We start from the raw sequence: 19,840 nt of genomic DNA on the forward strand, positions 1-19,840 counted from the left end.
ACTCATACACACACACACACACACACACATACGTGGTGTGTGTGTATGACACCTGCTCCATCATCCACCATGATAGATCCACCATCATGCTTTCCCACCATGGGCCAGGCTTGTGAGTGTAAGATGTTGAATCACAGAGTAAAAACTCGTCGGTCTACATGGATGAAAAGATTGTCTGAGTTATAAAGATTCAAATTGAACCATCTCTGGTTTTCACTGAGTGGCTGCAGGAGACCATATGGGATGGGATGCCCTTGGAAGACAAAGGAATATGCGAACACATTAGGTATGTTGCATGTACATCTGTGTAAAACCTATAACCTACAAATCACACTAAAACATGACTATTACAACTGCTAAGCAGCAAGAAAAGCATATCAAATATAACTGACATGACATGAAACAACATTTACAGGAACACAGTTTTTTATGATCATTAAAGTGGCAGTAAAGCAGAACTGAAAATGAGTTGTAAGTTCATCACACCACAGAAGAATGTGTTGTTAACTACTCGAATGAAAAAAAAACACAGACAAGTGTATGTTAAATTAGGCTTTGAAATTCTGAGAAAAGTCTTCTCTGCTTGATACTGGGGGGCATGTCGCCCGGCCCCTCAAATGGATTGAATTTATCAACAACAGCAACAACTAGCTAAATCAATTGCAGATATCAGAACAGACTTACCTGCAGTCTCTGAGTGTTTTATGTGTTCATTACTTTGTCTTTGCATTGTACCACCTGAGTAACAGAATGTAGGTTATATAAACCGTCTATGATCTGACGTAGATGGGAGGCTGTGACGTCGATAGGTAGGGTTTTTCCCCGCCTGAGCTGAAAACGGGTGAGAAACAGTTATACGGTCTAACTCCACTTTTCAGTGCGACAAAGTTTTAGCACTTTGCACATGCCTTTAGCAACTCATTTCACACATATAATGCACTGAGAAGCAAATCATGGAATTTGCTTTACAGCACCTTTAAGTCTTCACCAGTTTACCTTCCGATTCAACTGTGAAGACCACTCCTCAAGAGGTGTGTGCTAGAAAGTGAAGACATTCTTTTTGGAACAATTACTTCCACAGGGGAGGGAATTCTTTCCACTTTAGCATAGTCATCAAGGTGCAAATTAACAAATGTCTCAGTGTCCAGGGAGAAAGGAGTTGGATTATTCAGATCTCTACCAATATAGCCCTAGACATCTGTGTGTGTGTGTGTGTGTGTGTGTGTGTGTGTGTGTGTGTGTGTGTGTGTGTGTGTGTGTGTGTGTGTGACACCCACTATAGCAGCCCAGAAACTGCTCATGCAAGTGAACTGTGAAATGAGCAGGAAGAGATGGAGAGATAGAGGGAAAGAGAGAGAGAGAGTAAATAAGGCGTTATTTGGCCTCGTCTGAAGCGTTTCAGTACACTGGCTCTGATTGGCCAGCCTCTCAGACACTCACGCACTGCTGAGGAAAGCCCAGCATGAAATAAAATGAGCTGCATGGTTTTTCTTTCCCCCCCCTCCCCTTGCTTCTTTCTTTGTTCCTGGAAATGAAATGAGTAGAAAAAAGACAGCACAGAAAGTTCATTTTGGAGAACATTGTGTTGATCATAACCTGACCTCCCAGCTCATGCAGTAATGAGCCGTTTCTCATTCTGTCTCCCGACGTGCGGTCACACAAACACATACGGCCTTCACTTTGTTTCCAGACTGCAGAATAGATTGAACCAGCGTGATTCTGCTCTCCTAAGAACATTCTAGAATCTGACTGTTGATGAACAGATTGCAGGTTCAGATCATTTCAGTGGATTGTATGATTACGTTCCTATTGTGTGGAGACAGATCATCAGACATTCAATGTAGGTTATCAGTGAGTGGAGGGTAGTATCCACCAACATGTCATTCAAACATTTTGTAGCTTCCTTTTCTGTTAGTAGAGATGTTTGGGTTTTGGTAACCGTCCTGATACGAGTTGAGCAGATTAGGGAATTTCAAACTCTGCTCAAACCTCACTCTCATCCAAGGTATGAAGTCACTGATCCTATTTGGGCCATGCTGTGCTGTAGTTTTCCTCAAGTGTGTGTTTATGTGTGTGTCAGGGAGTAGCCTACCAGCCTTCTCCACCCTTGCCATCTCAGGGGAACGGGGGTGTTCCTGGAAGAGTTCAACAGCCAACTCTAATCCTGTCCTAATCCTGCCCTCTGCTGTAATCTGAGCCTGTCAGAGGGGTCACCCCCGGGCGTGCCTGGGGGAGGGCACGGTCACTCAGCACTGATTGCTAAAATTAGCCCGGCCAGCTTTGGCCCTTAACAGCTGCCCCTGCCACTACCCCTACACCTACCACTTGTTTAGCCTAGCAGTCACTACCCCCCAAACACCCCCAACCCCACACCCCATCCCCACAGGGACTAGCTCCATAGCTCAGGGGCTAGCTCTGTGTTAGCGCTTTGTTAGCTACGTTAGTTTAAAGGTGACTTTCCCATCCCTTAGTCTAGAGTTGAGCTCAGCTGCATTGCCGGAGTGTGTCCTTGTGCTTCTGTCTCGCTGCATCACAGCGGTGGCATTAGAACAAAAGCTTGGTGTACAGCGAGTCACACTACAAAGAGACTGGCTGGGGGTACACAGTTTACCTAGAATAGAGGGAGAGAGAGGAGGGGGGGAGTAGAGAGTCTAGAGACGATGAATGAAGTTAGAAAGCAAAAAGAGTCCGGGAGTGAGAACATTCCAGGCAGAGAAACGAGCGTGAGAGTAGAAACGGCTGAGATATGTGAGAGAGCGGGAGCGTAAGAGATTGCAGACAGCAAGAGAGACATTGCAGCTGCGTGTGCGGAGACGAGAGTGTCACGGGTGTGGCAGAGCAAGTGGACCCAAATGCAAAAGAAAGCAGGCAGACCAGATCCAAAGAAAATACGCAACTAATGTCCTCACAACCAAGAAAAGCTGGTCGACAGGAAACACGTAGGAGCAGGAACAGACTACGCAGGGTAAAAAAGAACTAACGATCAGACAAAGACTGACAAGGGGACGTAATAACAGGGGAGGTCTGCAACTATGCACAACAGCTGGGTGATTACAGACGAGACAGGTGTGTTGGTGGGGCTAGGAACCAGGGGAGAGAGGGAGAGAGACTGACATGCCCACACGACAAGCGCACGCAAGAAACCGACAGGCAAAATGCAATGGAGGCCATGACACAGCGAAAGCATAGAGGGAATCCAGGTTCAAGAAATGGATTGTGGGAGAGTGGAGGTGTGTGTGTTTGACAGTGACTGCGTCAACCGGATGGATGGACGGACGGCGGGGCTGGGGCTGCTGTTTCACCTGAACACCTGCCCAGAGTCAGCTGTCCAGTCTGCCCGGAGATTTAGGAGCAGTCAGCTGCAGAGAGAGAGAGAGAGAGAGAGAGAGAGAGAGAGAGAGAGAGAGAGAGAGAGAGAGAGAGAGAGAGAGAGAGAAGAGACGTTAGCCAGCTGCTTGTCGTGCTCACTCACCCAGCCAGACATACAGAGGACAGAGGACACCTCAGCCGACAACTGTGCTTTTACGACACCGCTGGGTTTACTCGCCTGTATAAACATAAAGCTAGATGGGATTGTGCCTGCCTGTATCTGTCACACTTTGGGTGGGTTTTGTGGTTGCCGTCAAGGACCCATCCTTTGATGGGGCGTATGTACACAAGCTGTTTCACCAAGGGCCCACTACAAAGAATGCTTGTTCTGCAGTTCTGCATGCCCAGTCCAAGCCTAAAGCGGGTGAATAACACACACACACACAAACATACACAGACAGACACACACTCACACATCTGCCTTATCTGTGTAGTGTGGAGCAACCATGCCTCTCAGCACTGCTCTCCTATCAAAAGACAGATTGTTAGAAGCAACAATGAAGCAGGGGAGAGAGGAGAACAGCACAACAGAAATAAACGCCCCCCCGGGAACCATCCGTCTTCTTCTAGTCACTCTGGTAGAGAGAAAAGAGAGAAAAAGGGAAGAAGAGACAGAGGGGAAGAGAGAGAGAGAGAGAGAGAGAGAGAGAGAGAGAGAGAGAGAGAGAGAGAGAGAGAGAGAGAGAGAGAGAGAGAGAGAGAGAGACAGACAGGGTTGGACAGAAAAAGAGAAGGAGTGGGAGGAAGGGAGGGAGAGCGTCGTCCCAGAGCCATGGAGCACGTGCAGAAGGAGGACACAAGTGCCATTTATCTCCCTCCTGCTCCATCCTGCAGGTGTCAGCGCACAGACTCAATCCCAAACAACAGCAGGGCAACGTCAACACCTTCCCGTGGACTGGAATTGGGTTTGGGCCTCATACTGCTCTGTAAATATGACCTCCTTTAGGTATTATTAAACTGAGAAGAGTCCCTAACCCAATATCCTGTGTTCTTTCCGCTTCTAAATTGTAGTGATGTGCTGTGTTGTTTGTGTTGGTGGAGTGATTGCAGGATTATGTTGTGTGTTCTTATCAATGTGGAGCAGTCTGTGTTGAGATCTCAGAGGAGAACACACCACAGGATCAATCCCTCTCTCGCTCAATCTCTGGAGGGAAGAAATCAATGGAGATCCTCTCTTCTGCATCTTCCTCTTCCTCCTCTGCAGGTGTCCTTATCAGTCACAAACACTCTCACCCTCTGCTCTTTTACCTCTAGTACACACACATACACACAAATGCACACGCACATCCACACACTCATCCGGGGAAAGTTGTTGTTTTTATGGTTTGTCCTCCACCTGTCAGAATGGCCGAGGTCGTAACTCTGATGTGTGTGTTGTCATTCGCCGGTGTTGATTGATGATTGGCTGGATAGGAGGAGATTTGTCCTATCAGAACACTCGATCAGTGGTGGCTGCAGCTGTCCCCACTTGTTGTGACAACAGGCAGGGATGTCATTCCCCAGACCAGGACCGGGACCAGCACCAAGACCAGGACCAGGACCAGGACAACAAGGAAACTTTCAACTGCAACATTGTTTGGAGCCTAAGCTAGGTAGGGTTAGGGCATTGTGGGGAAGGCGCCATCCATCATGTGATGTCTGTCACCACCCAGCTGACCGGCTGACAGGATTAGAAGTCTAATCCCAGTTCTTGTGAACAGGTTTTGGATGTTTGCTTGGAGTCTTCAATCTAGTGTAAGTCATGAATTTGCCTATGTTTCTTTGTATTACATTCTCAAACAATGCTTACTGTGTCTCTTGCTCTCCCCCACTGTCTCCCTACCTCTCTCTCTCTCTGAATGACCCAGATTCTGGTAACACACATTGGCCTGAAGTAAAACTGGATACAGTAGGGAAAGGAAATGGTTTTGTTTTGTGTCTGTTTACTGTCAGGAGCCGGTGGGTTTGTGTTGTGCTGTGGTAGAGACACAGCCTTATCTCAGCCAGTTTAGCAGGAGGTTTGTCCCCTGGGCTCAATGCCTTCTCTCTGGGCCTCTGTCTACCACTGCCCCCTCTCCCTGCTTCCACTAACAGCCCAGGGTTGCCTCCTGGATCCATGCTAACCCCCTCTTCAAAAGGGGCTAAACACATGTTCATTAATTATCCGGAGCTCTGTTAATTGGATTAATTGTTGAATGGAACCCGTGTTATTAAAAAATGACGAAAACACAGGGGCTGGCGGAGCAACGGGGATTAGCATCTCTCCTTGTCACTTACAGGCTGCTGACACACATACACACGTACATATGCACACACACACACATATTCACACACGCATACACATACATACACAGACACACACAGACCCCCCCCCCCCCCACACACACACACACACACACTACAGGACCACGTGACCTATCTCAGAAGGAACAGCACTAGGCAAGGTGCAAATTACCATGCCCGCTGATTGAGATAAGAACTAAACCCATATTCAAAGCCTGAAATAAATGCCAGATCTTTTTGATGCCAGAAGTCTCTGACTTCTTTCTTTTCTTCTTCACTTGTATTCAAAGACAGTTGGACGACGAAGAAAAAAACATGAAGCAAACACCATGAACAATTTAGTTATCTCTTTAAACCACATCAATGAAGGACCTTCCCAGTCCATTTCCTATCTCTTCCCTCTCAACCAGCCTCTTTTTGAAGCCAGAGGAATCTTCATCTCTCCTTTAAGTGAAAACCCAGACTTGTCTGTTATGTTTTCATATCACCACCTGTAGTTTTAGATGGTGTCTGTATGAAAGACATACCATACCTCAATGTTATGGTTTCAGTAGGTAAGACCACCCCCCCCCCACCCCACACACACACAAAACACCACCTCTAGCTAACTCAAGTTATCTGTAGGAATTTGTGTGCCATCCCCTCTTTAAAGGAGAGACCAGCGTCTAAGTCCCAGAGGTGTATTCTTGAGCCTGACATACTACAGATATCTAAACTGAGAGGTCAGAGTGCAGCTGTTTGAGTATTCATACGCTAGTCCGGGGACTACTTTCACAAAGACAGAGAGGCAAGCGGACAAATTGAAAGAAGGGGAAGGTCAGATCTCAGATTTAGCTGGGCCCCACTCACACTGGACAGCTGCCAGAAGCAGCGCAAAGCTGTGGGCTTCATGTGTATTAGTGATTTACAAAGACTGACTGTTGAAGACAGTCTCTATAACTAGTGTGTGTGTGTGTGTGTGTGTGTGTGTGTGTGTGTGTGTGTGTGTGTGTGTGTGTGTGTGTGTGTGTGTGTGTGTGTGTGTGTGTGTGTGTGAGCTATTGATTATTGTATTACTATTCTATTGAAAAGGTCTTTCCAAGGGGATATTTAAAAAGGTCTTTCCAAGGACAGGGCAATAAAAATAAGCATACTGATTAACCTGTAAAATAGGGATCAATGACTGTCTGTATGATGGAATTCAATTAACATTTGGTAGAATGTAAAACTGTACAAATACAAATAACATGTTCTTAGATGCAAAGTAAATTTTATATTTATAACTTGCACTTGCAGATAGAATAAACAAAAAAAGCCTTTCCTTGAATTTATCCAACTTTAAGACTGTTACAATATAATGACAAACCAATAAAACAGATGATATGGTAAAGGCATACAGTGAGTGGGTTTATAACAGTATCCAGTACATCAAATACATACATTAAAACGGATAGAGAGCAAGGTTTCAACCATGAATGCTAAAAAGGAGGAGCTATTTTGAAAGGAAATATATCTACATTGCACAATATTACTGTTCATGTAAATTGAGCAACTGTGCTAGAGCAAGATGTGTAAATACCTATCGGTCTGCTGTACTGCTCACAATTGGCTCTAATCTCTGTAGATCATTTAACCAACGATGCCTATTGGCATTTCACCAACCCTCAAAACACGGCTGACCAATAGTCAAAAAGGAGGCGGACGCATTTGGTGAATACTCTCTCGCGCTGACACAGTGGTTAATCGGAACGTCCCCGAGCGCACAGTGTTGAGGAGAGTATACGGCGAATGAGACTATTTGGGAGGAGATAACGGTCTTTTATTTATCTCCGCTCTAACGAAAACAACAATTTAAATCATATTTTGTCCAGAGGGTCGTCTAACCACAGCCATCGAAACGTGGGGGGGAACGAGGGATTTGATCCGCAAGTTTTTTTCTTTTACATTTTTTTCTTTTCATAAAAAAGGATTCTGTTGGAGGTTTGCTCGCACTCTCGACGCAAAGATGATGGTCGGGGAGATCGAAGTGAAGGAGAGACCGAGGCCGAGTCCCGACTATTTGATGCAATTGTTAAACGAAAAGAAGCTGATGACCAGTTTGCCAAATCTCTGCGGAATCTTCACACACCTGGAGAGGCTTCTGGATGAAGGTAAATGCCGTCTGTAGAAATGGGGAGACGGGAGTGAAAGCGTGACCACGGCGCTGTGACCCTCTGTGGGCATGCTTGCTGCATTGAGGAGCGCAGGAACGCACTAGCTAACTAGCCCAGCTCAAATGTTTTGTTTGCTAAATAGTCCCACGGCGTGACAAAACTCTCCTTCTAACTTAGTATACCAAGTTACGTGTGCAAGAAAAAGCAACTAGTTTAGTAGGTGTTTGTTCGAGGATGGGTGTATGTGATCCGGGAGTTTGGAGGCCGAGTAGCACATCCAGTTTGTTGTGCATTCAAGAGTTGTGACGATGGCGAACGGAAAAGTTTTAGCTAGCCACGATACAAGCTAATTGCCCTACGCGGTATTATCCGGATAAGTTGTTTGCATAAAATAAATATGACAACATATTATTGGTTTGTTTGGTTAAAACGGTATAACTTTCATGTCCCAGTCGAAGTTTCAGCGGGGGTAGTTTTTTCGCTTGCACGAGGAATGGTAGACAGCCATGGCTCGTCCGCGGTCCATCAAACTCTCGGTGAGAGAAACATTGGTTAGGTTTAGCTATTTTGCACGGGCCTGTAAAAAAATACACAAAATAACAAGACGAAAAGCAGATAAACAAATAAACCATTATATTTCGCGGCCTTTTGAGGAAGTGGATCGCCCTTTCTTAAAAACATTTGCCAAGCAACAAAATTACTGAATAGGAACACATCGGAATGTGCCAGGCTGTTGCCGTCTTGGTGAAACAATGGACAGCGAGTTACTGGTTTGCAGAGATTTCACAACCCCTACAACTTTTGAGTAGTGGCTAATACACTTTGTAGCTTAATCACAACGTTATCGGCTTGGATTAGTTACATATGCCCTATACACAATGACGTGTGTTAGAAATGGTTTCCGAACTGCAGCCGTCATGTTTGATCTACCCGTTTAACCATGGCGCCTTTGTTTTGGGCCACTGTTGTCAGGCACAGTGGTTCTCTAGGATCTAGCGCCTTGTTCTAAAATCGGTAACTCGACATATTATTATGATTATTTTGTGTTAAGGACAAATGCGTGTTACTTCTAGTGAGGTTTATGTAATTGAGTTGGTGACGCTAGAGAGCGCCACATCCCCCTCGCGGACAGTCCCAGTCAGATTCTGTCGATATCATGCATGTTTTGGAAAGAGCTGACACTAAGGCAAATAAATGCCGTGAAGATATCTAAAACGTAAAAGAGGTTGTGCGGTATTAATGAGATAGTAACTGGAATTTGGGAAGGACGTGTCAGATTCTTTGCACAACTCGTCACAGTTTCAGTTAGGAGTAGTTTGAGTCTGTGAGAGTAGTTAGACCGGTGTGGGAGGTCCTATACGTGTTGTAAACATTTTTTTTAAATGGTTGCAAGACTGAACATTACAATCTTCGAGGCCCTTTGCTGCAACATTTATGTCCAAAACATTGAACAACAATGATCTGATTTGCACTTGTAAAACAAAATAGTTTTGCCACCAACTAGACTGGTTACAGATGCTGAATTTCCAGTTATAATATAAACCTTCCGGACTGGAACATTACTGTTAGACATTCCTTAAATGATTACACCTGAAAAAAAAAAAAAAACCTTATTTACCTTCCTACCTCGCTCTCTCGTCAAGGTTTTGACACAGGAAACTGATTTTTTTTTTTACCTCTCCGTATCCCTCCGCCTTACTTTTTTTGCCCAACCCCCACAACGCCAAACCCCAGCTTTCACACAAACCCCTTCCACTTTTGGACAATGAGTGAAAAGGGCCACGCAGTCAGCAACATGGTGCCTCTGTATTTCTCTCTCTTTATCTTCACGCTCTCACAGTATCTGTATGTCAACTTGGACACTAAATAAACTTCAGTTCATTGGCGAGGTTGTTGCTTCACAAGAGAACACTTTCTCTGTTGATTTACCCAGTCATGTAAAGATTAAAATAAAGACACGTCTCTATCACCATGGCTTAGTTTGAGTTCAGTTGTCTGGGCAAGGCTACACTGGGCCTCAATCCCTGGCCGCCTCTTGTGAGCCGACAACGTTGTTCCACAGTTTACCGGAGTTTCCACGGCAGCAGCCCCAAAACTGAACCGTTCTGCCAAATGTTTAGTGTGTGTGTGTGTGTGATCAAAATCACCAGAGTTCAGAGACCTCTGTGTCTGTCTGTTCTGGAACTGTTAGGTCACCCTTTAAATTGAGGTTCCTCACAATCTCCAATTATTTAAATACAAGTAATTCCAGTAGTATGTCCTTTACAACCTTTAACTATTGCATAGACGTTAACCTGTCAAAACCACTACTCCAGGTCCACTACTCAGAAAAGGACAGATTAATTATAACCTGTTACCTCACATTTTCACTTCTCAGTCTGTATAAAGGAGCCTGGTGTTGTATGAATGGACTGAGTGCTTAGCTGTTTGCCAGAGTCATTTGCATACCACCAAGTACATATGCTCTGTGGTAAAAAACAAGGATAACAGCTCACTGTGATTTAAATCAGCCCAGAACACTGGAGACATCTCTCACTCTGTTTATATTCGGTGAGCGTCGGACCAGGATTTGGGATACAGTCATGTGTTTGGTGCACACAGGTCTTAAAGGGAACTGTCTACCTCCCGTGAAATAAGTTTATACAGCTCTGGAAAAAATTTAGACCACTGCACCTTTTTTCTTTCTTAAAAAAAAAAAAAGTTGAGAAGGACAATTTTGCGGAGAGAACAGAAGAGTAACATTTGCAGTGTGGTCTTAAATTCTACCCTTCTGTCCCTCACTCAAAATTGTCCTCACAAGAAAGATATAGCACATATATATGTGAGATATAACACATATATATGTGTTATTTATTTAACTGGGATGTCCAGAACTCCTGGACATGTAGTGGCTCTAGGATTCACCTGTGTCCGGGAAGTTGGCATGTTTTTCCAGGAAGACCAGAAGGGATTGTGTTCAGGGTCCGGCAGGAAATGTTGTCTCCATAGGAACCCCAGCTGTCCCCTGCCAGCTTGTCAAGGTGACCCTGTAGAGCAGAAAGAATGCCAATCTGCCATGCCTGAGTTTTAACTATAGCACTGAACAGCAAAGACAGGCAGTATACTAGAGGTTGTTTGATACTTAACTTAATGACTGTGCTAGCTCCCTGTGGAGAAAATGGGTACAAAATGTGCAGTCAAAACTACTACACACAACGTTTATAAACCTGTAGAAGGAAGGTTTCTTCTTCTTTAGTTTAGTATAAATGTACTGTGTGGTGTTGTCTGCCAATAAAGGATAGACAACGACAGCCAAGACCAGAGAGACATGGGAAAGAAGCTTCGAGCTTGTCTTCCAGTTGTCTCTCTCTCTCTTCCTCTGAGGAGCTCAGACAGCTGCACGCACGCACACACACACACACACACACACACACATATAGCTAACACACATTCCCCCGTGTGCAATGTTTTGTGTGTGTGTGTATGTGCAGCTGTTTCCATGGCGAGAGAAAGCAGACACCAAGAGCATTACCCCTTGTGACCCCGTGTGTAACAACTGCTCCCAGTTCCCCTCAATCTAGACCATCAGAGAGTGTGTGTGTGTGTGTGTGTGTGCGCGCGTGTGAAGGAGAGAAGTGTGTTTGATGCCTGTGTGTGCTTGAGGTGTTTGAGGTGTGTAGCTGTGTGTGTGTGTAGGTGTGTATTGAGCTAGTCAAGGTCACAGTACAGTCTGACAGGCCCTGTTCAGATTCCCTTGCACAGCAGTTGTTCATCTCCAAGGTGACACTCGTCCTCCATTTTTTTTATTTTTTTTATGATCCTCAGTTGACATGCCAGCAAACAAACCTGTTCAAATTGCTATACTGTATATTCTCCTGGCAGGAGGAGCCATAAAACATTAGGACGGTGTGCAACTGGCAGTTGGTTCGGAGAGAAAATGCCATAAGTCAGTATGGAACTCCCTCTCTCCCTGCCAAGAGTTGCACATCTCTGTAGGCTTTCAATAGGTCAGATTAATCTGATTAAGGCTTCACAAACTTTCAGTTGGAGCTTGTATGCTTTTTAAAGCTAACAGCAGACTAAGGTCATGCCCAGGGTCAGACTGTGTTGGTGATTCCCAGCTAGCTTAATGTAATCATGGGGGGGGCTGCTCTGTTTATTAATGTACAAAATCGGAAGTAGGCCGAGTTGTCCACATTTTTCCCGTCTTTAACATTTTTTGCTGACCTACCTCCTAGTGGACATAGCTTTTAAACCCCCGTTTAGACATAAAGTATGTGATGGGGTGAGCAATGACTCCTGCGTACGTACATACCTACACGTACAACACTGGAGTTTATCGAAGCCTTAACGGTCAATGCGAGAACCTCTCTCTCTCTGTCTCTCTCTGTCTTTGTCTATCTGTGTCTCTCTCCTCTCTCCGTCTGTCTCTCCAGCAGACCACTGGCACTTTATTTCCCCTCTCCAGTGTGACCCTTAGTGAGCACAGTGCAGGGCCAGACCTGCACTAACCTTCGACATGCAATCAATTTGCCATCTAACAAGATTGAGTGCCGCTTGCAAACTAAGACATAGCCTGGGGCTGCAAGAGACCTCGGAGAGAGAGGGAAGGGGGCTGGGAAAAGGGCTGTCCCCCTCTCTTTCCTCCACCCTCCCAAGGCACCACTTATAGGCTGGAATTTAATTACCAGACCCATTCAGTGAGTGGCTTTACTGAGCTGCCTCTGACTGTTGTAATGCTGAGTTACAGACTATCTCCTTTACTCAAACACACACACACACACACACACACACACACACACACACACACACACACACACACACACACACACACACACACACACACACACACACACACACACACTGAGTGTATGGTAATGGCTGGTGTGTCAGGTTGACAGGGCTGGGTCCAGGCCCTGAGCAGGCAGTCCCAGAAGCCTCTATCTGAAGGCAGCATGCTAGTGTCTGTGTGTTCCAGCCTCAGCCGGGGCCCCTGGCCCACAGCCCGCCCCCCCCCCTTCCACTGACCCCCGGCCCCTGCCTCTCTGAGGGCTGATAAAGTCATTCAGCGTCAGGCCCTTCTTCTTATCTCAGACTTCTATCCTGCCACTGCAGGGGCCTTCTTATCACTGCTGGCTTGGCTCAGCCTCCTTGCCTGCCTGCTTGTCTGCCTGCCTGCAGACTGTCGCTTTACCCAATAAATCCTCCCTACACCTTCTGGCTGATAAACAGCCTAGTGGCTATTTAGGAGCTCCTGTCTTTAGTTTTATACGCTTCTATTGTTGCATTGCAGCACTGAAATGTGGTTGTTGTAGTCCTTTCCAGTCTGAATGTCAAGCAAAAACAACTCTGAAGTGTGAGTTTCACTCGCAGACTGATGTTTAATCAAGATTGTCAAGTCTTACTGTAATTAAACACACATTCTACAATATTCCATCTGTTTCCTGCAACATAGGAAATCGTTTTCTCCTTATTTGTTAGCCAGCTGCCTTCACAGTGACACAGCAGTTCGACCAGCAGATATTAAGATGGTGGAGTGAGATGACGAGGGGAAGTGAAGGGATGTTGTAATGGCTGTGTCACAACATCTGCTAAGCTGTTATTGACTGAATATGTTAGTGAACTGTGACCCCCTCTCTCCTCCTCCTCCACTCCAATCTGGCTGGGTCTGAAAGTCTGCTCGCAGGAAATCACACCCAGAGCCACACAGGAATGGCCTGTCCGGCTGTTTGTTTTTACTGGTTCCAGTAAGGGGAGGCTGTTTCAGCTGGGTTAGAGGATGAAGGGAGGTGAACAAAGCTCCAACGCCCTCCTCCTCCTCTCTGTCCTCTCTTCCTCTCCCTGTTTGTTGTTTCTCATACTAGTCAGTCTCACGGACTTCCTGTGACTCAATTTAATTTATTTGGGAGAGACAGTCTGGAACCAGCCGTTGTTTCCCCCCCCCTCTCCCCCCCACGCACACACACACACGCAGCGAGGAGTAGGGCCTCACCCTCTTACATTCTTTGACTACTTGGAATAGCTCTCCCACCCTCTTCAAACCCCACCCCTCTACAATTTTTTTCTGTATCACTTTGTCTGGGAGCCGCAGATGGGCTCCAACCATCTCTCTCTCGTGTTCCCTGTCTTTCTTTTGTCTCCCTCTGTCTCTTGTTCCGCCTTTATTTGTATCCTCTCTCTCTTGGTAGGGCGATTTGAGTCTGAGAGCTGCAGGTCTCCCACCATTGGGCTTCTGTAGAGTGTGAGCTTTGTCCCGTTCTGCTCTGCCCTCTTCTGATCCTCCCAGAGTCACAGTCTTTTCCGCTTGTCTCTCTCTGCAGTTTTCTTTGCCTCAACCGAGGGAAATGAAGGAAAAGGAAGCTCTGGCTCGGCGGCCGTGCCCGCGTTCCTCCCTGCTCAGGAAGGCATGGTTACGGTTGCCTTCCACCTCAGGAATCCCTTCTCAGAGCACAGCGCACTTAACCTGTTTACCTTTCACTCCGCCCCTCTCTCTGTCAGGTTAACTCTGCAGGTGCTGCTCAGTGTGCAGATATGTGTCCAGTTCTGTTTATTATAGTTCAAGCAGGCAACAACGCGCGCACACACACACACAACCCAGGCAAACCTGGCTGTTTCCAGGCCTCTCCTTTCATAAACCGGCCATAGATCAAGTGGGATTGCTGCTCCAGCCTTCCACCGCATCTCTCCTGCAGAGAATGATAAATCAAACGATGAATAATTAAGCTGTCCCAAAGCAGCTTGTGTTTTTTTGTAACTTTTTTTTGTGAGGTGTGTGTGTGTGTGCACACACGCTTGTATCATTTTGCAAGGGCAACCCGATGACCTTCCCCCCAGGCAGGCGGGAGCGTCATGCGTAGCGCGCCGCCATCAAATATGTAGAGAGCAGGACTGTGATTCAGACAGAGGGCACAGCCCCCACCACCACCCACCCCTCCAGGACATTACATCAGCATGTTCCATGTTCTCCCCCCGGTGACAGAAACATCATGTAAACATGCCACATATACATGCGATCTGGATGCATCTAAAACTGGGGCTAGTGTCACGTCTACAGTTGCCGTAATGCGACCTTTGTGGAGGGATTGTGAGACGTTTTGCTGTTCGTTGAAGGAACAGGTTAGATGTCCAGTCCAGCAGGCCAGTCGGGATGGGATTTGTTCATTGACAAGGAACCTCAGGCAGAACTACTTCAGCATTGTGTGTCCAGTATAGGGATGCTCATTTAGTAAGAAAAAGACAGAAAACCAACCAACACGATAAAACATTTAGTATGGACGAGTGTCTGTGACCCATATAAAAAATTAATGGGCAATACAAATATCCCCCCCCCCCCATAAGTGGTTGATTTTATAGTAGCATAAATAACAGAAAAAAACTGATGAAACCAAACAAAATCATTGAATCCGAGGCTGTGAACCTACATGATTGGCTATAACAACACTAAAGTACAATTACAGTTCATCTGCTGCTGCTCATCAATAAAAACAGAGATGGCCTAAGTAGCAGAAAGTCGGTAGATTTGTCGCTAGATAAGACTTTTAATCAGCAACATTGTGGCTAAATTGGCAACACTGTTTAACCAATAGTATTAACCGGTAAACATTCGTATAGCCGGGTAGCGGCTGTAGCAGGGCGGCCGTAGCGGGGCGGCCGTGTTACGCGTGACGCCGTTTCAGAGCGGATCGGGACACAGACACTGGAGCTGCAGTTGTGTGTCCGGGGTTTAATTGGGGAAACAAAGAGCTCTTTAACACCATTACACTAAAGGGGAAGCATCCCAACTGGGTTCCCAGTGGAAAACAATGGGAAATCATTGTGTGGGTTCTCTGAAAGGGTTAGTGTGCTAGTGTGTTACTGAATTGATTGATTGTGTGCACTGAAAGGAAAGGGGAGCAAGGCCAGCATAGAGAGAGCGATGGGGAGGGGGAGAGCGATGGAGAGAGCGATGGAGAGAGTGATGGGGAGAGTGATGGGGAGAGTGATGGGGAGAGTGATGGGGAGAGAGGGAAAGCGATGGAGAGTGCGATGGGAAGAGTGAGAGAGCGATGGGGAGAGAGGGAGGGTGCTAAGAACGAGAGAGGGAGGGGGCGACATTCCTCTGTGCTGTGAATGAGGTAATCTCCTATGCTAAGGGCAAGGTCACCTCTCTCTCCCCCCCCCCTCGTTGAGAGCACAATAGCCCCCTGTGTAATCTGGGTCCTGTCTTGGCACACACCCTGGAGCCAAGTGGACAAGTACACACTACGATCACATTAACATAGTGATCTTAAGTAGACAAGTATGCATGACCATCACATTACAATAGTGGTCTTTAGGATACAAGTATACACTATTGCCACAGTATCATAGTGCACTCCAAAAACAGTAGTGTGCACACTATATCCTATACTAGCTGGTAGCCCGCACCAGCTTGCTAGGGTACCAGTATAGCCACCCAGACCACTCCATTCACCATGCTCTACTGCTTCTGGGATCAAGTAGCAACTGTCTGTCCATAAAGATTATGAGGTGTAGTTTTATTGTGGCGCTAGATAAGATAGCGTGAGTATACACAGGGGCCCTTGCTAAGTGGTTGACAGTGGGCCAGCCACTGAGCCAGGCTGGGTGAGAGCAGAGGAGGGGTGGGTTGGGGGGGTTGGGGCTATCAGGGACAATCCAGGTGATGTTGGCACTGCTGTCCTGGAGACTCTGGAACCACAGGGGAGGAGGGAGGGACATCTTGGTTTACTCTTCATCCCAGCAGCCAGGAAGTCAGTCCGTTCTCCCCGGGTTATCTCCGGGCTCTCATAGTGTTTGACACATGGATTTCGTCTCAATTTTCATTTTTTTTCCACGAAACGTATCGACTTGCGGATTTAAAACACTAGTTTCATCTCTCCCTTCTCTCTCCGACTCTCTTTTGTTTGCGTTTCCCCTGCGTCTCCCCAGCTCCCCCCCTGATTCAGACGGGGTGGGTTAGGTTTAGCTGTACAGAACGTGCAAAGCGCCTGTGTGGCATCGGCGTTGTAAACAGTGTGTCCTCCTACTGGAGAACATGTGTTGGGAGGATGGGCGAGCGAGCTCCTGCGGGAGAGAGTCCAACAGCATTACTCTGCTCTTCCTGTCTTTGTGTCTCCTCTCGCTCATCCTGGCAAGGACGCTCCATCGCTCCTCGGCTTACCACTCTAAACCTTCTGTTGCTCGCTCTCGCTCTCTCTCGCTCACCTCTCTCTCACACGGTCGCTCGCTCGCACACTCTGCTCATTCAACCATATCTCTTTGTCTCTATTTTCTTTCTGGTCTATCTCTCGTTCCTTCCCCCCCTCCTCTTCCTCTGTTCTGTTGACTGACTTTTCATTTCTGCTCTCTCGCTTTTGAACTCTCCCTCTCTCCCTCCCTCTCTCCATGGCAGTAATCCAGCCTGGGGGCTACATCTCCTCTCTGTCATTGAGGACCAGTGGTGACATTAAAGGCCTGGAACAGGCCTGTCGGTTTGCATCAGGACCAGGTCACCCTCTCTCTGCTAGGCGCTCTGCTCTGCTCCACGCCCTGCTATGGGTCTGTCACAGACTGACACACACACACACAGAGAGAGACTGGCATATACATACACAGGCTGGCAAACATTAGACACTGGCACACACACACACACACAGAATGTCTTTGTACTGACAGTCTGGTGTACAAAGAAACATACACCCCCTCTCCCAAGTCCTGCGATGAATGGCCAAACCCTTTAGCAGGGGGTGTGATGAAAGTGTGGCTGGAGACAGGACAGGTCCTGGTCCCAACTCACTGACATCTTGACCCTCCTCTGTCTCTCACACACTACTGGCAAGGTGGTTCCTTATTGTTCTTCTAGAAGCGGACGGACACACGCACACACAGAGAGCAGACTTCAACCCCCATACTCCGACACCTGATGGTACTACATCACCTGACCCAACCGTCACCTGACAATGGCGCCAGCTTCAGCGAACGTGCACACAGACGGTGTTACTCGTCAGCAGGTCCTCTCATGACATGAGATCATGGTCTGATGGAAGCCATGCATGAGGTTCCTGGTGTGAGGCTGGCTTCTGTGGAGAACAGGGGGGTGGTTGTCGTCTGGCCCCAGGCCTCCTCATCCAGCCCCCCACACACACACACAGACACACACACCTCTCAGCGAAGCCCTCACTAGAGGTATAAACAGTCCTTGTTATCTCATGACCTAATTCCCTGTTAACTAGAGCCACAGGAATGCGGTGCTCATAGTCTCACTTTCAAACACACACACACATACAGATACAGACACACACACCACATTGGCATGTTGTCTGACAGGCCTGTTCAAGTGATAACATCACTTCTGTTGGCTGGGAGAAAAGCCTCCTGCAGCCCCACACACACACACTTTCTGTCTCTATCCACATTGGCAGTGTGCAGTTTGGTAGCCTTGGATGGGGGCGGTTCAGGAAGTAGCCCTATGGTTATCTTCTTGGGGCACATTGACAGCCAGCACCCTCCCTCCCTTTCACCCCCCCCCCCCCCTCCCCCCATCCTCTTCTGACAGCAGGACCTTTCCTGTTATTGCGTGGTGGAGAAAAGGGTGTGTGTGTGTTGGTCGGTCTGGCAGTAAACCCTGAGACAAGCGTGTACCCCACCTGACTGATACAAACAGCATTCCCCCCCACCCCCTCGCCCTGACCTCTGACCCTGGGGGTAGGAAGGATCCATCACAGCCCAAGGGCTCAGAGGAAAGCATCCCCCCCCCCCCCCACACACACACACACACACACCCGGCCCTGCTTCCACAGACCAGACCAGCCTGCCTTCCTTTCCTGGTATTGTCCTCCCCTCCTTATCTGACGCTCCAGTACACACACAAACACGCATCCTGTACCACATTCTCTCTACAGCAGCCCATCCTGTTAGGGTCTGTGTGTGTGTGGGCGTCTGCCTGGGGCCACAGTGTGGCAGGGTAGTTGTGTGTTCTGATCCAGCAGGAGAGGCAAAACACACACACACACCCCCACCCCGTCTTGATGTTGAAATGAGTTGAGGTGCATGGAGAGAGTGAGTCTGGAGACGAGCTCAGTACAGCTCTGGCTGGGTTTGTGTGAGCACACATTCAGTGGCAGGTGAAATTTGTGAAATGAGCTCCCCAGAGATGCCGGTAGAGTAAACAGTGTGTGTTTGTGTGTGTGTGTGTGTGACTGTGTGTGCGTTGTTTGCGAGTACAAACGAGTCCTGCAGTTACAGTCTGTCTGGTTTCTCAGATTCAGTTTATGCCTCAACATCAGCTGCTTTCCTGGTTCCCCCCCCTTCCCACACAGCCCCACCCCCCCCACACACACAGCCTCTCCCCACACAGCCCCCCCCCTCCCCACACAGCCCCCCCCTCCCCACACAGCCCCCCCCTCCCCACACAGCCCCCCCACCCCCACACAGCCCCCTCCTCCCCACACAGCCCCCCCCTCCCCACACAGCCCCCCCACCCCCACACAGCCCCCCCACCCCCACACAGCCCCCCCCTCCCCACACAGCCCCCCCTCCCCACACAGCCCCCTCCCCACACAGCCCCCTCCCCACACAGCCCCCCCTCCCCACACAGCCCCCTCCCCACACAGCCCCCTCCCCACACAGCCCCCTCCCCACAAAGCCCCCTCCCCACACAGCCCCCTCCTCCCCACACAGCCCCCCCCTCCCCACACAGCCCCCCCCTCCCCACACAGCCCCCCCCTCCCCACACAGCCCCCTCCTCCCCACACAGCCCCCTCCTCCCCACACAGCCCCCTCCTCCCCACACAGCCCCCTCCTCCCCACACAGCCCCCCCCTCCCCACACAGCCCCACCCCCCCACACACACAGCCTCTCCCCACACAGCCCCCCCCCTCCCCACACAGCCCCCCCCTCCCCACACAGCCCCCCCCTCCCCACACAGCCCCCCCCTCCCCACACAGCCCCCCCCTCCCCCACACAGCCCCCCCCTCCCCACACAGCCCCCCTCCTCCTCACACCGCCCCCCCCTCCCCACACAGCCCCACCCCCCCACACACACAGCCTCTCCCCACACAGCCCCCCCCCTCCCCACACAGCCCCCCCCTCCCAACACAGCCCCCCCCCTCTCCACACAG

The 19,840-nt window shown here is 48.5% G+C and overlaps 1 protein-coding gene across 7 annotated transcripts in view; it reads left to right on the forward strand.

The window, feature by feature from the left end:
* Positions 1 to 7,328: 7,328 nt before the first annotated feature.
* Positions 7,329 to 19,840, forward strand: part of qkia (QKI, KH domain containing, RNA binding a) — a 61,652-nt gene continuing 49,140 nt past the window's right edge. For 5 of the 7 annotated variants that reach the window (XR_014731742.1, XM_084677410.1, XM_084677401.1 and 2 more), the window contains exon 1: positions 7,329 to 7,760. Coding sequence is in view for 6 of the 7 variants with exons in the window: in XM_084677410.1 (XP_084533536.1) it covers positions 7,616 to 7,760 (145 nt within the window). In the remaining variant the exon portion in view is untranslated. The remainder of the gene's footprint in view (positions 7,761 to 19,840) is intronic. The other 2 variants (XM_084677428.1, XM_084677450.1) reach the window with 1 other exon arrangement.

Source organism: Hypomesus nipponensis, chromosome 3 (assembly GCF_054491055.1).
Source record: "Hypomesus nipponensis isolate SF chromosome 3, ASM5449105v1, whole genome shotgun sequence".
Taxonomy (NCBI): Eukaryota; Metazoa; Chordata; class Actinopteri; order Osmeriformes; family Osmeridae; genus Hypomesus; species Hypomesus nipponensis.